Raw genomic sequence first — 21,676 nt, forward strand, 5'->3', positions numbered from 1 at the left:
ATCTCTCAAACACTTAAAAATCCTCAAGAAAATTCTAGCAAACCAAATCCAACGACATATAAGAGGAACTAGAAACCGGGACCAAGTAGAATTTATTCCATAAATGTAAGGTTGAATCAATGTTTAAAAATGTGTCAATGTAGGGCTTCCCTGGTGGCGCAGTGGTTGAGTCTGCCTGCCGATGCAGGGGACATGGGTTCGTGCCCCGGTCTGGGAAGATCCCACATGCTGCAGAGTGGCTGGGCCCGTCAGCCGTGGCCGCTGAGCCTGCGCGTCCAAAGCCTGTGCTTCGCAACGGGAGAGGCCACAACAGTGAGAGGCCCGCATACCGCAAAAAAAAAAAAAAAAAAAAACCAAACCAAAACAAACAAACAAAAATGTGTCAATGTAATCCACCATATCAACAAGTTAAAGAAGAAAAATCATATGATTATATCAATTGATGTAGAAAAAGCATTTGACAAAATCCAGTACTCATTAATAATAAAAATTACTGATAAAAAGTCAGGAAAAGAGTGGAATTACCTCAATTTGATAAAAAGCATCTACAAAAAAACCTATACCTAAAGTCATACTTCCAGTGAAAGACTAAACTCAGAAGCAAGGCAAAGATGTTTGTTCTCACCACTCTTTTTGTTGTTGTTGTTCTCACCACTCTTATTCAACATGGTCCTGAATTTCTAACCAGTGTACTGTGAGAAAAAGACATAAATAGCATACAGATGGGGAAGGAAAAAATAAAATTGTCCCTTTTTGCAGATGATGTAACTACCTATGTAGAAAATCCCAAGGAATCAAAAACAAAACAAAACCCCAAAATACCAAACTCCTAGAAGTGGGCTCAGCAGGCATACAAGATCAACATATAAAAATTGTGTTTTTATGTACTAAAAATGAACATGTGGAAACCAGAATTTAAAATGCAATATCATTTACAATCACTACAAATAAAATGAAATACTTAGGTATAAGTCTAACAAAACCAAAACATATACATGACGTGGGTGCTGAAAATTACAAAATGCTGATGAAAGAACTCAAAGAAGACCTAAATAAATATTGAGACATACTATGTTCCTGGATGAGAAGAATCAACACAGTAAAGATGTTAATTTTCCCCCAAATTGATCTATAAATTTAATGTAATTCCTATCAAATCCCAGCAAATTTTCATGGAAATGCAAAGGAATTAAAATAGCTAAAACAACCTTGATGGAGAAAAATAAAGTGGGAGAAATTACTCTCCAAGATATTAAGGCTATACAGCTACATTGATTAAGAGAGTGCGGTATTGGTGGAGGGAAAGACATATAGATCTACGGAATAGAGATCCCAGAAAACAATTTGATATCCATAGAGGAAAAAAAAAAAACGTTGATCTAAACCTCACAGCTTATACAAAAATTAACTCAAAATGGATCACAGCCTTAAATATAAAATACAAAACAATAAAACTTGTAGGAAAAAACAGAGGAGAAAATTGGGGGTATATAGGACTACACAAAAAGTTCTTAGACTTCACACCAAAAGCATGATCCATAAAAGGAAAACCTGATAAACTGGACTTAATTTTAAAAACTTTTGTCCTGTGAACAACTCTGTTAAGAAGAGACAAGGTACAGAGTAGGAGAAAATATATGCAAACCACATAGCTAGCAAAGGACTAGTATCTAGAATATATAATGAACTCTCAAAACAACAGTAAAAAAAAATCTAATTAGAAAATGGACAAAAGGCAAGAACAGACATTTCATCAAAGAAGATATACTCATGACAAATAAGCACGTGAAAAGATGTTCAACATCATTAGCCATTAGGAAAATGCAAATTAAAACTTCAGTGATCTCACTACACATCTACCAGAATGGTTAAAATGAAAAAAAAAAAGTGAAAATACCAAATGTTGAGGACGCAGACAAATTAGATTACTCATACATTGCTGGTGGGTATGTAAAATGGTACAGTCTCTCTGGAAAACAGTGTAACAGTTTTTAAAATAAAACTAAAGACGCAACTACCATATGACCTAGCAATTGCACTCTTGGGCATCTATCCAAGAGAAATGAAAACTTATGTTCATACAAGACTCTGTACAGAAATATTCATAGAAGCTTTACTCATAAGTAGCCAAAAGCTGGAAACATCTAAGATGTACTACAACAGGTAAATGTGTAAACAGACTGTAGTACATCTAAACCATGGAAAACTACTCAGCAGCAAAAAGGATCAAACCACTGATACACAGAGCAATTTAGATGAATCTCTGGGGAATTATGCTGAGTGAAAAAAAGCCAACCCCTAAAGGTTACATGCTACATGATTTCATCTTATATAGTATTTTGAAATGATAAAATTTTAGAAAGGGAGAATAGATTAGTGGTTGCCAAGAATTAGGGGGCAGGGAGTAGGGGGGATATGGTGGGAGGGAGCTGGGTGTGGCAATAAAAGGGGAATATGAGGAATTCTTGTAGTAATGGAAGTATTCTGTTTTTTTTCTATGGTTGTGGATATACAAACCTACACATGTGATAAAATTGTATATGACTAAACACACACACACACACACACACACACACACACGCAAAGTAAAACTGTAGAAATCTGAACAAGACAAATTTTATCAATGTTAATACCCCAGTTGCAATACAGTACTACAGTCTTATAAGATGCTATCACTGGGGAGAACTAGGTACACTATAAATAGGAACTCTATATTATTTCTTCAGAACCTATATTATTCCTTACACTAAATGTGAATCCACAATTACCTCAATAAAAATTTCAATTAGTGTAAAAAACTAACCGACACAAATAAGGTTTTGATTCCCAATTTCTTCTAGAAGTGCCTGCTGAGTAGGCACATAATATGACCCCCAATTTATGTGAGGCAAGAGTTTTAACATTTATTCTCACTGCTTAATATGGTTGGCCATCTTTTCAGCTTCCAATATGGGTTTCCTCACTGTTGCATGCCTGCTAAGCCAAAGACAGATTTTAAGGTTCTAGTTACTGTAGAATATACTTCAGTATTAGGTTAGGCTGCTGTTTGAAAGCAACCCTGAAATCTCAGGAGTTTAACCTAATTAAGGTTTATTTCTCATTCAAAAAGGGGAAGAAGGAGGTAGGAAGGGGGAGAGAGGGGAAGGGAGGGAGGAAGAAAGGAAGAGAGGGAAGGAGGGGGAAAAGAGAGAGAGAGAGAGAACACTGTCCTCCCACTTATCATAGGTACTTTTAAGAAGATTCCCAGGTTATTGAAACTAAAGTAACACTCAGAATAAATATACTTGAATTCTTACTGCTAATTGTGATCTGATGAGAAGAACAGCGTTTCTAGAAACAAACGAGGCTCTCCACTCTGCCATGAGAATTCTCATCCTGATCTCACCACTGATACATTAAGGTGGTGATGGGGGAGACCTTCAAGATGATGGAAGAGTAAGACATGGAGATCACCTTCCTCCCCACAAATACATCAAAAATACATCTACATGTGGAACAACGCCTACAGAACACCTACTGAACATTGGGAGAAGACCTCGGACTTCCCAAAAGGCAAGAAAATTCCCATGTACCTGGCCATGTGGCTGACAGGGTCTTGGTGCTCTGGCCTGGTGTCAGGCCTGAGCCTATGAGGTGGGAGAGCCGAGTTCAGGATACTGGACCATCAGAGACCTCCTGGCCCCACATAATATCAATCAGCAAGAGCTCTCCCAGAGAACTCCGCTTCAATGCTAAGACCCAGCTCCACCCAACAGCCAGCAAGCTCCAGTGCTGGACACCCCATGCCAAACAACTAGCAAGAGAGGAACACAGCCCCACCCATTAGCAGAGAGGCTGCCTAAAATCATACTAAGTTCACAGACACCCTAAAACACACCACTGGACGCATCCCTGTCCACCAGAAAGACCAGATACAGCGTCATCCACCAGAACACAGGCACCAGTCCCCTCCACCAGGAAGCCTACACAACCCACTGAAACAACCTTACCCACTGGGGGCAGACACCGAAAACAGCAGGAAATATGCACCTTGAGAAAAGGAGACCCCAACCACAGAAAGATAAGCAAAATGAGAAAACAGAGAAATATGCAGCAGATGAGGGAGCAAGGTAAAAACTCACCAGACCAAACAAATGAAGAGGAAATAGGCAGTCTACCTGAAAAAGAATTCAGAGTAATGACAGTAAAGATGATCCAAAATCTTGTAAATAGAATGGAGAAAACATAAGAAACATTTAACAAGGACCTAGAATAACTAAAGAGCAAACAAACAAGGATGAACAACACAATAAATGAAATTAAAAATTCTCTAGAAGGAATCAATAGCAGAATAACTGAGGCAGAAGAACAGATACATGACCAGGAAGAAAAAGAGTGGAAATAACTACAGCAGAGCAGAATAAAGAAAAAAGAATGAAAAATAATTGAAGGTACTCTCTGAGACCTCTGGGACAACATTAAATGCACGAACATTTGAATTATAGGGGTCCCAGAAGAAGAAGAGAAAAAGAAAGGGTCTCAGAAAGTATTTGAAGAGATTATAGTTGAAAACTTCCTTAATATGGCAAAGGAAATAGTCAGTCAAGTCCAGGAAGTGCAGAGAGTCCCATACAGGATAAATCCAAGGAGAAACACACCAAGACACATATTATTCAAACCATCAAAAATTAAATACAAAGAAAAAATATTAAAAGCAGCAAGGGAAAAGCAACAAATAACATACAAGGGAATCCCCCTAAGGTTAACAGCTAAGCAGAAACTCTGCAAGCCAGAAGGGAGCGGCAGGACATATTTGAAGTGATGAAAGGGAAAAACCCGCAAGCAAGATTACTCTACCCAGCAAGGATCTCATTCAGATTCGATGGAGAAATTAAAACCTTTACAGACAAGCAAAAGCTAAGAGAATTCAGCACCACCAAACCAGCTTTACAACAAATGCTAAAGGAGCTTCTCTAGCCAGGAAACACAAGAGAAGGAAAAGACCTACAATAACAAACCCAAAACAATTGAGAAGTGGTAATAGGAACATACATATTGATAATTACCTTAAAAGTAAATGGACTAAATGCTCCAACCAAAAGACATAGACTGGCTGAATGGATACAACAGCAACACCAATATATATACTGCCTACAAGAGACCCACTTCAGACTTAGGGACACATACAGACTGAAAGTGAGGGGATGGAAAGAGATGTTCCATGCAAATGGAAATCAAAAGAAAGCTGGGGTAGCAATTCTCATATCAGACAAAATAGACTTTAAAATAAAGACTATTACAAGAGATAAAGAAGGACACTACATAATGATCAAAGGATCAATCCAAGAAGAAGATAGAACAGTTGTAAATATTTATGCACCCAGCATAGGAGCACCTCAATATATAAGGCAAATGCTAACAGCCATAAAAGGGGAAATCAACAGTAACACAATAATTGTAGGGGACTTTAACACCCCACTTTCACCAATGGACAAATCAACCAAAATGAAAATAAATAAGGAAACACAAACTTTAAATGATACATTAAACAGGATATACTTAATTGATATTTATAGCACATGCGATCCCAAAACAACAGAATATACTTTCTTCTAAAGTGCTCATGGAACATTCTCCAGAATAGAACATATCTTGGGTCACAAATCACGCCTTAGAAAATTTCAGAAAATTGAAATCGTATCAAGCATTGTTCTGACCACAATGCTATGAGACTAAATATCAATTACAGGGAAAAAAATGTAAAAAATACAAACCCATGGAGGCCAAACAATAAGCTACTAAATGGCCAAGAGATCATTGAAGAAATCAAAGAGGAAATCAAAAACTACCTAGAAACAAATGACAATGAAAACATGACGACACACAATCTATGGTATGCAGTAAAAGCAGTTCTAAGAGGGAAGTTTATAGCAATACAATCCTACCTCAAGAAACAAGAAACATCTCAAATAAACAATCTAACCTTACATCTAAAGCAATTAGAGAGAGAAGAACGAAAAAAAAAAAAACCCGAAGTTAGCAGAAGGAAAGAAACCATAAAGATCAGATCAGAAATAAATGAAAAAGAAATGAAGGAAACAATAGCAAAGATCAATAAAATTAAAGCTGGTTCTCTGAGAAGATAAACAAAATTGATAAGTAATTAGCCAGATTCATCAAGAAAAGAAGGGAGAAGACTCAAATCAGTAGAATTAGAAATGAAAAAGGAGAAGTAACAACTGACACTGCAGAAATACAAAGGACCATGAGAGATTACTACAAGCAACTCTTTGCCAGTAAAATGGGCAACCTGGAAGAAATGGACAAATTCTTAGAAATGCACAACCTGCCAAGACTGAATCAGGAAGAAATAGAAAATATGAATAGACCAATCACAAGCACTGAAATTGAAACTGTGATTAAAAACCTTCCATCAAACAAAAGCCCAGGATCAGAGGCCTTCACAGGTGAATTCTATCAAATATTTAGAAGAGTTAACACCTATCCTTCTCAAATTCTTCCAAAATATACCAGAGGAAGGAACACTCCCAAACACAATCTACGAGGCCACCATCACCCTGATACCAAAACCAGACAAAGATGTCACAAAGAAAGAAAACTACAGGCCAATATCACTGATGAACACAGATGCAAAAATCCTCAACAAAATACTAGCAAACAGAATCCAGCAGCACATTAAAAGGATCATACACCATGATGAAGTGGGATTTATCCCAGGAATGCAAGGATTCTTCAATATATGCAAGTCAATCAATGTGATACACCATATTAACAAACTGAAGGGTAAAAACCATATGATAATCTCTATAGATGCAGAAAAAGCTTCTGAACAAAATTCAACACCCATTCATGATAAAATCTCTCCAGAAAGTAGGCATAGAGGGAACTTATCTCAACATAATAAAGGCCATATATGACAAACCCACAGCCAACATCGTTCTCAGTGGTGAAAAACTGAAATTATTTCCACTAAGATCAGGAACAAGACAAGGTTGTCCACTCTCACCACTCTTATTCAACATAGTTTTGGAAGTTTTAGCCACAGCAATCAGGGAAGAAAAAGAAATAAAAGGAATCCAAATTGGAAAAGAAGTAAAACTGTCACTCTTTGCAGATGACATGATACTATATAGAGAGAATCTTAAAGACGCTACCAGAAAACTACTAGAGCTAATCAATGAATTTGGTAAAGTAGCAGGATACAAAGTAAATGCACAGAAATCTCTTGTATTCCTATACACTAATGATGAAAAATCTGAAAGAGAAATTAAGGAAACACTCCCATTTACCATTGCAACCAGAAGAATAAAATACCTAGGAATAAACCTACCTAAGGAGACAAAAGACCTGGATGCAGAAAACTATAAGACACTGACGAAAGAAATTTAAAATGATACAAACAGATGGAGAGATATACCATGTTCTTGGATTGGAAAAACTAGAATTGTGAAAATGACTATACCACCCAAAGCAATCTACAGATTCAATGCAATCCCTATCAAACTACCACTGGCATTTTTCACAAAACTAGAACAAAAAATTTTACAATTTGTAAGGAAACACAGAAGACCCCGAATAACCAAAGCAATCTTGAGAAAGTAAAACAGAGCTGTAGGAATCAGGCTCCCAGATTTCAGACTATACTACAAAGCTACAGTAATCAAGACAGTATGGTACTGGCACAGAAACAGAAACATAGATCAATGGGACAGGATAGAAAGCCCAGAGATAAGCCCACACACCTATGGTCACCTTATTTTTGATAAAGGAAGCAAGAATATACAATGGAGAAAAGACAGCCCGTTCAATAAGTGGTGCTGGGAAAACTGGACAGCTACATGTAAAAGAATGAATTTAGAACACTTCCTCACACCATACACAAAAATAAAGTCAAAATGGATTAAAGACATAAATGTAAGGCCAGACACTATAAAACTCTTAGAGGAAAACAGGAGGAACACTCTTTGACATAAATCACAGCGAGATCCTTTTGGACCCACCTCCTAGAGAAATGGAAATAAAAACAAAAATAAACAAATGGGACCTAATGAAACTTCAAAGCTTTTGCACGGCAAAGGAAACCATAAACAAGACCAAAAGACAACCCTCAGAATGGGAGAAAATATTTGCAAATGAAGCAACTGACAAAGGATTAATCTCCAAAATGTACAAGCAGCTCATGCAGCTCAATATCAAAAAAAAAAAAAACAAACAACCCAACCACAAGATGGGCAGAAGATCTAAATAGACATTTCTCCAAAGAAGATACACAGATTGTAACAAACACTTGAAAGGATGCTCAACAGTACTAATCATTAGAGAAATGCAAATCAAAACTACAATGAGGTATCACCACACACCAGTCAGAATGGCCATCATCAAAAAAAATCTACCAACAATAAATGCTGGAGAGGGTGTGGAGAAAAGGGAACCCTCTTGCACTGTTGGTGGGAATGTAAATTGATACAGTCACTATGGAGAACAGTATGGAGGTTCCTTAAAAAACTACAAATAGAACTACCATATGACCCAGTAATCCCACTACTAGGCATATACCCTGAGAAAACCATAATTCAAAAAGACTCATGTACCAAAATGTTCATAGCAGCTCTATTCACAATAGCCCAGAGAGGGAAACAACCTAAGTGTCCATCATCGGATGAATGGATAAAGAAGATGTGGCACATATATACAATGGAATATTACTCAGCCATAAAAAAAAATGAAACTGCGCTATTTGTAATGAGGAGGATAGACCTAGAGTCTGTCATACAGAGTGAAGTAAGTCAGAAAGAGAAAGACAAATACCGTATGCTAACACATATATATGGAATTAAAAAAAAATGTCATGAAGAACCTAGGGGTAAAACAGGAATGAAGACACAGACCTACTTGAGAATGGACTTGAGGATATGGGGAGGCGGAAGGGTAAGCTGTGACAAAGCGAAAGAGTGGCATGGACATATATACACTACCAAACGTAAGGTAGATAGCTAGTGGGAAGCAGCCGCATAGCACAGGGAGATCAGCTCTGTGCTTTGTGACTGCCTGGAGGGGTGGGATGGGGAGGGTGGGAGGGAGGGAGACACAAGGGGGAAGGGATATGGGAACAGATGTATATGTATAACTGATTCACTTTGTTATAAAGCAGAAACTAATTTAAAAAATAAAAAGTGTGAGGTACTAGGCTTCCCTGGTGGTGCATTGGTTGGGAGTCCGCCTGCCGATGCAGGGGATGCGGGTTCGTGCCCCGGTCCGGGAGGATCCCACGTGCGGCGGAGCGGCTGGGTCCGTGGGCCGTGGGCTGGGCCTGCACGTCCGGAGCCTGTGGTCCGCGGCGGGAGAGGCCACAGCAGTGAGAGGCCCGCGTACGGCAAAAAAAAAAAAAAAAAAAAAAAAAAAAAAAAAAAGTGTGAGGTATAAGTAACTGTAAACAGTATCATGCCCCCTTCATCTGCCCCAGCTGAAGTCGACTCCACCCCAGAGCAAACAGAGCAATTACTGTTCCCTTTACTTGTTTGACACATTCTCATTTGTTAATAGAAGTTCTTTTATCAGAATATTCAATCTCTATAGATACAAGTTTGTGGAGAAAAGCAAGAGCCGTTATAAGATAAAAATATTCACTAATGGGGCTTCCCTGGTGGCGCAGTGGTTGAGAGTCCGCCTGCCGATGCAGGGGACGCGGGTTCGTGCCCCGGTCCGGGAAGATCCCACATGCCGCAGAGCAGCTGGGCCCGTGAGCCATGGCCGCTGAGCCTGAGCGTCCGGAGCCTGTGCTCCGCAACGGGAGAGGCCACAACAGTGAGAGGCCCGCGTACCGCAAAAAAAAAAAAAAAAAAGAAAAAAAAAATTCACTAATGAACTGACCTCTAAAAATGTTAGCCTGCACTAACTTCATTTTTAGTTTAACACTGGTGTCTCTAGGACACAATAGTTTCTTCCAAAAGGAGTGATTTAAATACCAAAGGATTGAGAAGCACCAGGGGAAAATTGATGAAGCCCTTTCAAAGAATGATTTTTTATGATGGTGTAGCAAAATTCATACGATGCGAATTGTCTCTCATACTATCAAACAATTTTTCTGTCAGGAAAATTTTTTTACAAACAAAAAACAGCACCATACTTGTGTGATAGGTTGAAAAACATGGCCCAAATGTTAGATTAATTAATGAGTTAGTAAATACCTAGGAATGTAAATTTTATATCCTGGAAAATAGGATACTGTATTTTCTTGAAATTCTACTACATTTTCTTCCTCCATTCTGCATCCTTTATTTTTGAGAAGGAAAATACCAAATAATTACCCTTTCATCCCTTCCCTTTTGCCACCCTCTTGATGTTTTTAAGTACCATATGGTACCTTATAAGGTCTTTGTAGTGGTTTGAATGGTGGCCCCCAAGAGATATGTTCATATCCTCACCCCTGCAACCTGTGAATGTGAGCTTATTTGGATAAAGGGTCTTTGCAGATGTAATTAAGTTAAGGATCTATGGATTATCTTTGGTGGGTCCTAAAGCCAATGATAAGCATCCTTAAAAGAAACAGAAGACACAGAGGAGAAGGCCATGTAACAACTGAAGCAGAGATTGGAGTTGGGTGGCCACAAGCCAAAGAACACCTGGAGCCACCAGAAGCTGGAAGAGGCAAGGGAGGCTTTGCCCCTAGAGCCTTCAGAGGGGGCACTGCCTTACGGACACCTTGATTTCCAACTTCTGGCTTCCAGAACTGTGAGAAAATAAGTTTCTGTTGCTTTAAGCCACCAAGTTTGTGGAAACTGTGATGGCAACCTTAGGACACTAGTATAGCCTTGCTTGTGATAAAAAGCCTTAACTTGTAAACTAGCTGAGGAGGGGGGAAGGAAATAGTCAACTTTCAACCTTCACTTTTGGCCCAGGTAGCCATTATACTTTTTCTTGGTATCAAGGTTGGATTGAAGGTATAACATGTCAAATTACTCAGCCCTAGTCATACTGACTAATTACTGAATAATAATCATTACTCATAATCCCTACTCTGCCATTATCTTGATAATTTAAGCAAATTATTTTATCTCTTTGGGTCTATGTTTGCCTCTCCCTAAAATTAAAGAAGTAAGTTAGATCAGAACATCCCAAACTGCTATCTTGAGGAATTATCTTTTGAAGGATATAAACAGGTATGCCCCACAATACCCTCACCCAGAGCCAGGGACTGGGGGTGGGTAGTGTTCTGTGTTCAAATAAATATAGGAAGCTCTGGGCCAGATGTCTGCTATGTCACCTTACCCCCTGGCTATCGCTGATTTGGATACTAAGGCAACTAAGCAAACTGGACCCAGAAATTATAGTCTTTGCTGGTTCCTAGAAATGGGGATAAATAAACTCAGGGGCCATTAGTTAGTCACAGTCCTACCTATGTACAGAAAAGTGGAGAAAACTACTCTGCATATAGATGATAATGGAGCAGAGAGGCAAAAATGGGAGCTCGGGTAGCCCCAGAGCGGGGAAAAATGGAGACATTATCTCCTGATGGATTTGGGCTTCTTTAGTTCCAGCGAGATACTTCTATAACCATAAAATCAACTCTCTTCATTTTGCCTACATAATTTCAGTAGGATTTTGTTACTTGCATCCAAAATAGCATTTACTGAGACAGGAAGATTAGCATTTGGTAACTAACATCTTATTGGTGCATCTAAAATACTACAGAGAGAAAAAGTACTGCAAAACAAATCCTAGCTGAAGGCCTAGGGATGGGAATTAAAGTTCCAAATAAAGAGGAGAAGAAAGCAAATTTTGCACACTTCACAATTAACTTTATCACTTACGTTTTAGCACTAATTTAGTTAGCAAAAGGTCTAGCATAAAATTTAATGCATAATCCCTGTTCTCGGGGATTTTATTATAATGCTACTGATTCCAAACTAATATTAATCCCAATAGAGTCTCAGGGACAGCTGTGTGTAATTGATAAAGGGTCACCAGTTTTAATTAAATGGAATAAGGTTACTGCTTCTATGATAGCCATTGTATAACTAGAAGTGAAAAAAATATTTCATTTAAAGGAGTGTCCCTACAAATTTTATAGGTTTACTAAATTTTAAAGAGGGATTAGGAGATTATCTTTTTCATGTATAAGTATTTAAAATGCTTTCTGTCCTGAAGTACCTAGGGGCAAGACGGGAATAAAGACACAGACCTACTAGAGCATGGACTTGAGGATATGGGGAGGGGGAAGGGTAAGCTGTGACAAAGTGAGAGAGTGGCATGGACATATATACACTACCAAACGTAAAATAGATAGCTAGTGGGAAGCAGCCGCATTGTACAGGGAGATCAGCTCGGTGCTTTGTGACCACCTAGAGGGGTGGGATAGGGAGGGTGGGAGGGAGGGAGATGCAAGAGGGAAGAGATATGGGAACATATGTATATGTATAACTGATTCACTTTGCTATAAATCAGAAACTAACACACAATTGTAAAGCAATTATACTCCAATAAAGATGTTAAAAAAAAAAACTACAATGAGGTATCACCACACACCAGTCAGAATGGCCATCATCAAAAAAATCTACCAACAATAAATGCTGGAGAGGGTGTGGAGAAAAGGGAACCCTCTTGCACTGTTGGTGGGAATGTAAATTGATACAGCCACTATGGAGAACAGTATAGAGGTTCCTTAGAAAACTAAAAATAGAACTATCATATGACCCAGCAATCCCACTACTGGGCATATACCTTGAGAAAACCATAATTTAAAAAGAGTCATGCACTCCAATGTTCATTGCAGAACTATTTACAATAGCCAGGACATGGAAGCAACCTAAGTGTCCATCAACAGATGAATGGATAAAGATGTGGCACATATATACAATGGAATATTATATTACTCAGTCATAAAAAGAAATGAAATTGAGTTATTTGTAGTGAGGTGGATGGACCTAGAGTCTGTCATACAGAGTGAAGTAAGTCAGAAAGAGAAAAACAAATACTGTATGCCAACACATATATATGGAATCTAAAAAAAAAAAATGGTTCTGATGAACCTAGGGGCAGGACAGGAATAAAGACGCAGACGTAGAGAATGGACATGAGGACATGGGGAGGAGGAAGGGTAAGCTGCGACGAAGTGAGAGAGTGGCATGGATATATATACACTGCCAAATGTAAAATAGGTAGCTAGTGGGAAGCAGCCACACAGCACAGGGAGATCAGCTCGGTGCTTTGTGGCTACCTAGAGGGGTGGGATAAGGAGGGTCGGAGGGAGATGCAATAGGGAGGAGATATGGGGATATATGTATACACATAGCTGATTCACTTTGTTATACAGCAGAAACTAACACAACATTGTAAAGCAATTTTACACCAATAAAGATGTTAAAAGAAAAAGTTGGTAATGACAAGACACTCTGCTTGTATATAGCACTACCCTTCACACAAAATTAATAAAAAAATACATTTAAAGGAAAGGAATAAAAATAAAAGATTGTGGAGGTATCGTGAGTTCTTGAAGGCACGGGCAGGAGGGGGACAAGACAGTAGAATTATTGCATTTGAAGTCGTTATCAGACAGTCATCCTGTTGAAATGTTACTTACTGTTCAAGTCTCATTTCAAATTCTAGCTCTTCTAGGGAATCAACTAAAGATAGGTTTCTCTTTCTTTACTGCTCCCTACACATGCACTTTGAACCTTTTCGAGGCAGAGGTGTATGCCATTGATGTTTACACCTCCTACGCAGATGAACACAGCACCTTGGCATATAGTAGGTGCTTTGTATTGAGAGTCACTACTCTCTGGTTTTGACTTGTATCTAAAATAACACTTTCGGGCTTCCCTGGTGGCGCAGTGGTTGAGAGTTTGCCTGCCGATGCGGGGGACCCGGGTTCGTGCCCCGGTCTGGGAGGATCCCACGTGCTGCGGAGCGGCTGGGCCCGTGGGCCATGGCTGCTGGGCCTGCGGGCCATGGCTGCTGGGCCGGCGCGTCTGGGGTCTGTGCTCCGTGGTGGGAGAGGCTGCGGTGGTGGGAGGCCTGCATCATTTAAATATATATATATATATATATATATATATATATATATATATATATATAAAATAAAATAAAATAACACTTTCCATTATACAGCACTTGAGTTTTCAAAATGCCTATGCATATTACCTTATTTGATTCCCACAATATCCTAGGATGAAGAGAATAACTAAAAACTCAAGAAGGTTCAGTGGCTTCCCAAAGGCCAAAACTAATGAAAATTGACACTAGGACTCATACCTTCAGACTCCCATCTAAGAGCACTTTTTCTGTTACAGTGCATGTGTTTGTCAAATGCTGGGAAGATTTTAAATAAAAAGTACTATCTGGCACCACAGCATAACACTGTTTGTCGTCCCTTCAAACACTGAAGTGCTCAAAATAAGACAGGTCTATCTGAATCCCAACTGGGGAGATTTCACTGGTGAAATACTATCAGGCCACTTTATCTATGAGGTAGCCATAGAGCGTGGGCCCCAAAACTGCGTTATAGCAAGGCTTCAGTGTATTTATAGTTTTTAGTCACTAACAGGAAGAAAATTGCTTTGGAGAAAAATCTGTATATCTCACAAACAATATAAATTCTGCTGTTTGGGAGTGATTTAAATCATGTTACATATAATTCATCTGGGGAGACTCTCCAGCTTGAGGAAATTCACTTGGGCACAAAATGTACATAAGGAGGATTAGTGAGAAATCTAATTTTGCAGATGTATCGAGTGTATTTCAAATCTGGATTTACATATAGAAAGGAAGTTTGGGAAGAGGAGCTCTGAGAATGTTAAGCATCATGCACTCTTCCTTAACAGAAGCTGAAGACTTGATCATTTTTAATCTCAGTATCCTAATCTAACCTACAAGAAATTCTTTAGAATTAAGGAACAGTGGTGTGACAATAAATCTATTTTGTCTGTAAAGAGGAGCAGAGATGAGCAGGTAGCTCATTAAACAATGGAAAGAAATAAAATACCTTTCAGTTAACTGCAATGGGAAGAAGCAAGTTAAGTACCTGTCTCTGTTGAGCTTAACAGACCTTTAAAGTGAGTCTTTGTGTTGCTGCCACATTTCTGACAGATCAAGAGCATTTGCCTCTCAAGTATCTAAAGTGGAACATTATACTCCAGAACATAAGAGATGACCTCATCGATCAACCAATGTCACCAAGATTTCCCAAAGAATTTCAGAAAAAGAAGAGGTAAAAGATACCAGCTCAATCAGTAAATCAGATTCTATTCTAGAAGATGAACTAGGAAGAAGACACTTTGATTGGAATTCAAAGGCATCTTTTGTCATCTCGGCATTAGATACTCTTCAGATATAAGAGGGCTGAAAGTAATTAATAAAAAAAATTAAAACATTTCTTATCTGGACCAAAGCTTCTTAAAAAATACAGCATGGTAACTATAGCTAATAATACTGTATTGCATATTTGAAGGTTGCCAAGAGAGTAGATCTTAAAAGTTCTCACTGCAAGAAAAACAATTTTTTTTCTATCTATGTAAGGTGATAGATGTTGACTAGACTTATTGTGGTGATGGTTTGGCAATGTATACAAATATTGAATTATGCTGTGCACCTGAAACTAATATAATGCTATATGTCAAATATACCTCAATTAAAAAAAAAGAGATAACAACAGGGCTTCCCTGGTGGCACAGTGGTTGGGTGTCCGCCTGCCGATGCAGGGGACACGGGTTCGTGCCCCAGTCCGGGAGGATCCCGCATGCCGCGGAGCGTCTGGGCCCGTGAGCCATGGCCACTGAGCCTGCGCGTCCGGAGCCTGTGCTCCACAACGGGAGAGGCCACAACAGGGAGAGGCCCGCGTACCGCAAAAAAAAAAAAAAGATAACATGCCCAGCCCTGAAAAATCTAATTTAAAATAATCCCTCAAACAATAAATATTAACACTGGGTAAAAATAAAAATGAAGTATGATTATGACATATCACAAAAAGTTGCTTCTCTAAAATGATCCTGAAGGTGTTTTATGCAAGTTAGTAGAGTCACGCTAGATGACTAAGTATGTTTTATGCCAAAAATTAAAAAGGTGTTCACAGACCACTGCTAATAGAACTATATTGTAGAAATATCACAAAATTCCTTATGGCATTTTTAGTTACTCTGAAGATTCTTCTCCTTCTGCCATAAATAGCAGTCTAAATGTTGTGAGCAGCTACTAAATAATTATGGGGTTCTAACCCATAGGAGACTGCAATGATTATGGATGAAATATATTTCAGTCATGAAGTTTGGGGACACCATGAAAATACTCAAGGAACTTTCAAATAACGACCTGCATAAGATTTTCCACTGCCCATCCCTTTTGATGTTTGATAAATATTAACAGACATGACAAGGTTTGGTATATGAAGAAACAAAACACGCCTACCCTTCAGTCCTACCTCCCTCCTCTAAAAGAAGTAGCTCCATATATTTAAAATGAACAACAAATTGAGAACGAAAAATGGAGCTGGAGGAATCAGGCTCCCTGACTTCAGACTATACTACAAAGCTGCAGTAATCAAGACAGTATGGTACTGGCACAAAAACAGAAAGATAGATCAATGGAACAGGATAGAAAGCCCAGAGTTAAACGCACGGACATATGGTCACCTTATCTTTGATAAAGGAGGCAGGAATGCACAGTGGAGAAAGGACAGTCTCTTCAATAAGTGGTGCTGGGAAAACTGGATAGGGACATGTAAAAGTATGAAATTAGATCACTCCCTAACACCATACACAAAAATAAGCTCAAAATGGATTAAAGACCTAAATGTAAGGCCAGACACTATCAAACTCTTAGAGGAAAACATAGGCAGAACACTCTATGACATAAATCACAGCAAGATCCTTTTTGACCCACCTCCTAGAGAAATGGAAATAAAGACAAAAATAAACACATGGGACCTAATGAAACTTCAAAGCTTTTGCACAGCAAAGGAAACCATAAACAAGACCAAAAGACAACCCTCAGAATGGGAGAAAATATTTGCCAATGAAGCAACTGACAAAGGATTAATCTCCAAAATTTATAAGTAGCTCATGCAGCTCAATAACAAAAAGACAAACAACCCAATCCAAAAATGGGCACAAGACCTAAATAGACATTTCTCCACAGAAGATATACAGACTGCCAACAAACACATGAAAGGATGCTCAACATCTTTACTCATTAGAGAAATGCAAATCAAAACCACGATGAGATATCATCTCACACCAGTCAGAATGGCCATCATCAAAAAATCTAGAAACAATAAATGCTGGAGAGGGTGTGGAAAAAAGGGAACACTCTTGCACTGCTGGTGGGAATGTGAATTGGTACAGCCGCTATGGAGAACGGTATGGAGGTTCCTTAAAAAACTACAAATAGAACTACCATATGACCCAGCAATCCCACTACTAGGAATATACCCTGAGAAAACCATAATTCAAAAAGAGACATGTACCAAAATGTTCATAGCAGCCCTATTTACAATAGCCCGGAGATGGAAACAACCTAAGTGTCCATCATCGGATGAATGGATAAAGAAGATGTGGCACATATATACAATGGAATATTACTCAGCCATAAAAAGAAATGAAATTGAGCTATTTGTAATGAGGTGGATGGACCTAGAGTCTGTCATACAGAGTGAAGTAAGTCAGAAAGAGAAAGACAAATACCGTATGCTAACACATATATATGGAATTTAAGAAAGAAAAATGTCATGAAGAACATAGGGGTAAGACAGGAATAAAGACACAGACCTACTAGAGAATGGACTTGAGGATATGGGGAGGGGGAAGGGTAAGCTGTGACAAAGTGAAAGAGCGGCATGGACATATATACACTACCAAATATAAGGTAGATAGCTAGTGGGAAGCAGCCGCATAGCACAGGGAGATCAGCTCGGTGCTTTGTGACCGCCTGGAGGGGTGGGATAGGGAGGATGGGAGGGAGACGCAAAAGGGAGGGGATATGGAAACATATGTATATGTATAACTGATTAAATTTGTTATAAAGCAAAAAATTAAAAAAATCCTTTAAAAAAAAAGCAAAAAAAAATAATAATAATAATTCAGTAACTTGCAATTTATATTTGGTTCATTTCCTGCTAGTATATTTTTTCTGCCAAGAAATGACTGACAGTTGAAACATTTTATAAATGAGGCCGAGTACTCAAGATCAGGGAAAGCTTAATAAATGTATTCTGTTGAAAGTGTTTCTAATGGTGGTTCCCTAATCCTATCATTCCTTCTACAATTATTAGCTGTCATGCTTCTATAAAGACTTTTCCCTGTACCTTCCATTTCTCTCTCTCTCTCTCTCTCTCTCTCTCTCTCTCTCTCTCTCTCTCTCTTTTTTTTTGGAGTATCACTGTGGACTCATGAGTTTTTTCTCCCTCAATGTGTTATAATCCATCACTGTCATTATTCTTTTTGATGTTGAAACCTGATTTGGCCAGTAGAAGCCCATTAAAGCACAATCTTGTATCCTGATATAACCTCATAAGTCGTTGAACAATCTTTGTTTTCTGGCATGAAAAGTGCCAAACTCACCCTGTACTTTCCCTCCCTGAGACTTGAGATCAGATATTTCTCCAAGGTTCCTTTTTAATAGTAATGGTATTTAGAAACCAAGATCTAGGTGTTAGATGTGCTCACTGCTATCAGGGTGTGTCATTGCTTCTTGGCCCCTTCCACGTACAGAAAAAGGAAATAGGAATTCATACTGATGTTCGCAATTCAAATTTATAATAAAAATATGAAAGGAAGAAAAATATATCTCTTTTATCTTTCAATGAAAATCTTGGTTTCTATTATCAATATACTCGTGCATTTGCTTTCTACTATAATATATATAATGGTAGTAATATTATTATACCACATGCATATATAATACATAGTATAATTCTGAAACTAACGATAAACTTATTAAGATAGCTTAAGATTTCTTTGCAGTTCTTTTTATCATTAAGTTTACATCCTAGCAAGGATGCATCATCAAGAACACTATGTACAAAAGTTATCTGAGCTGCACATTTATGTTATAGATTAGTTACACAGGTTTATTTGTTTTCATTTTGTATTCAATTTTAGCATTTGTCTTTCTTCCCATTATTTTTGGCTTAATTTAAATTTTTGAGTATTTAAATCTTTATATGGTCCAGAAGTCAAAAAATGTATAAAAATGTATACTCACAGAAGTACTGTTTCTATCCCTATCTCCTCCAACTCATTCCTAAACATCCCCTATTTTCATCAGTTTCTAGTTTATCCTTCCTGTGTTTCATTTTATAAAAATAAGCAATTACGGTTCTTCAGAATTAATATAGACATACCATGTGTTAAATAATACCCCTACAACTGAGCTCTTATTTGAGTGTGGTCATGGTGCACAAAACCTGACTTGTATCACATTTTCTACTTACAGATAACTTGGGGTACAAATAAACTCCCACCTGAAGTCTGATGAATCCATTGTAGAAAGTCCATATGAGCATTCAGAATTTTGCAGATCTGCTGGAGCTAAAAACACACACAGGATTTTTAGATTATGATTTTTCTGATATCGTAAATAAAAAATAAACATAAAAAATTGAAATTAGGAAGTTATTTTCATTTCTTCTGGTAAGAAATTGACTGAGAATGTGCTAAATATTAATTGCATGTTTTTTTTGCTATTTTATATTTGTAATGCTCATTACATCTATAAATTAGTTCAATCTATTTTGTAACTGTCAAGAATTCAATTTCTACAATTCAATAAAAAACTGACTTCTATAGTACAAAAATAAGTAAAGAACATTAAGAGACATTTGACAGGATAAGAAATTCATATAATATTTTAAAAAATATTACCTTCTGTCAACAAAATCAACTTTTTTATTGAGGTATAACTGACATATGTAACATTGTATTAGTTTCAGGTGTATACAGTAATGATTTGATATTCATATATATTGTGAAATGATCACCACATTAAGTCTAGTTAACATCCACCATACAGTTAAAAAAAAATTTTTTTTTTGTGATGAGGACTTTTCCAATCTATTCTTTTTATCAATTTTCAAATATATAATACAGTATTATTATTAACTATAGCCACCATGACTTATTTATTTTATAACTAGAAGTTTGTACTTTTTGACCCCCTTCACCCATTTTGTCTACCACCTACCTCCAGCCGCTGGCAACCACCAATCTGTTCTGTGTATCTATGAGCTTGGTTTAGTTTTAGTTTTTGTTCTCAAATTCCATATGTAAGTGAGATCATATGGTATGTGTCTTTCTCTATCTGACTTATTTTACTTTGCATAATGCCCTCAAGGTCCATCCTTGTTGGCACAGTGGCAAGATTTTCAAATAGCAATTTTTAATAAATGTTAATACTCAGTTGTCAAGTGTGGGGGGGAAATAGGTACATTCATATACAACCTATGGTAATATAAATTGACCCAACCCTTCAAAATGTAAATTTTTGCAATATATACCAAAGTCTTAAAACATTCGTACCTTTTAACTCAGTATATTCTACTTCTAGGAATCTATCCAGAGGAAATAATGAAACCTAAACATACAACTGGTCATTACAGGTTAATTTCACAGTGGTAAAAATCTGAAACAATATCTCCATCAATAAAAAATGATTAAATATATTATGGTAAAGTCATCTCTAATGAAATATTATAGAGGCATTAAAACCATATTTTCAAAGAATGGTTAAAATTTTGGGAAAATACTATGAAAGAATATTAAATGAAGACAGAATCCAAAACTTTATATAGGTATGTTTCCGAAGCTATTTAAAAGAAAATAAGTATTTTTACCAGCATAGCAAAAATACTTGGAAGAAATACACTAATATATTAGCATAGTACTGGTAACACAGGTGTTTTACTTTTCTTTACAGATTTCCATATTTCCCGAGCTTAATACATGGAATAAGCATATGCTTTAACTTTGTAACAACAATACTAATCCTTTTAAAAATGTTAGAACACTTTTGACAAATACTCTGGCAAAGTCCAGGATAATACTGAAAACAAGAAGAAATGAAAATGTTACCACACTTAAACAGTATGTAATAAAAACAGCAAATTTAGTGTATCTTAATATAACAAACAGAAATATAATTTGTAGTAGGAACAATGAATTTTTATAAAAATATGAGGCTGAATATCATATACCATAATATGAACTTGCTTAATAAAAATTTTAGATATTAGGTGGTCTTTCCTATCTCCCCTCAAAAATGGTGAAAATAAACAGGTAAGTCTCATCATCATGAATACTGTTGAACATACTTGCTATTTTTCTACCCTGGTGTATGGTCCACAATAACAAAGCTCTGTTGATCTGGTTACACTTAATTATCTACAAGAATAATATTGTTCAACAAATGTTTTCTCTGCTTCCTCTCCAATGATTTATGCTATCTGAGAAAAGAGATGAATTGTTGCTGATCTCTTGCTTCTTTTGTCCTGCTATCAAGAAGCAATTATCCTTTAATTCACTCATCTTAAACATCTCAATCACCCTTGCCAGTAAAAAAAACCCAAAATACTCAAATCATTTACTCCCCACTACTAAAATAAAATAAAACAATCCAAGGCTAAGCAGAGAAAAAGGATAAGGATGGGATTACAGTCTCCTTTTACTTACTCTGTTCAGAACACTCATTTTAT

The 21,676-nt window shown here is 37.3% G+C and overlaps 1 protein-coding gene across 4 annotated transcripts in view; it reads right to left on the reverse strand.

Annotated features, from left to right (window-relative positions):
* Positions 1-21,676, reverse strand: part of NUP62CL (nucleoporin 62 C-terminal like) — a 69,672-nt gene that overhangs the window by 3,156 nt on the left and 44,840 nt on the right. For 3 of the 4 annotated variants that reach the window (XM_082608942.1, XM_082608943.1, XM_082608945.1), the window contains one exon: positions 19,451-19,517. In XM_082608942.1, coding sequence (XP_082465068.1) covers positions 19,451-19,517 — 67 coding nt within the window. Of the gene's footprint in view, positions 1-624; positions 693-19,450; positions 19,518-21,676 lie in introns of those variants that run through there. The other variant, XM_082608944.1, reaches the window with a different exon arrangement.

Source organism: Mesoplodon mirus (assembly GCF_964341445.2).
Source record: "Mesoplodon mirus genome assembly, chromosome: X".
Lineage (NCBI taxonomy): Eukaryota > Metazoa > Chordata > Mammalia > Artiodactyla > Ziphiidae > Mesoplodon > Mesoplodon mirus.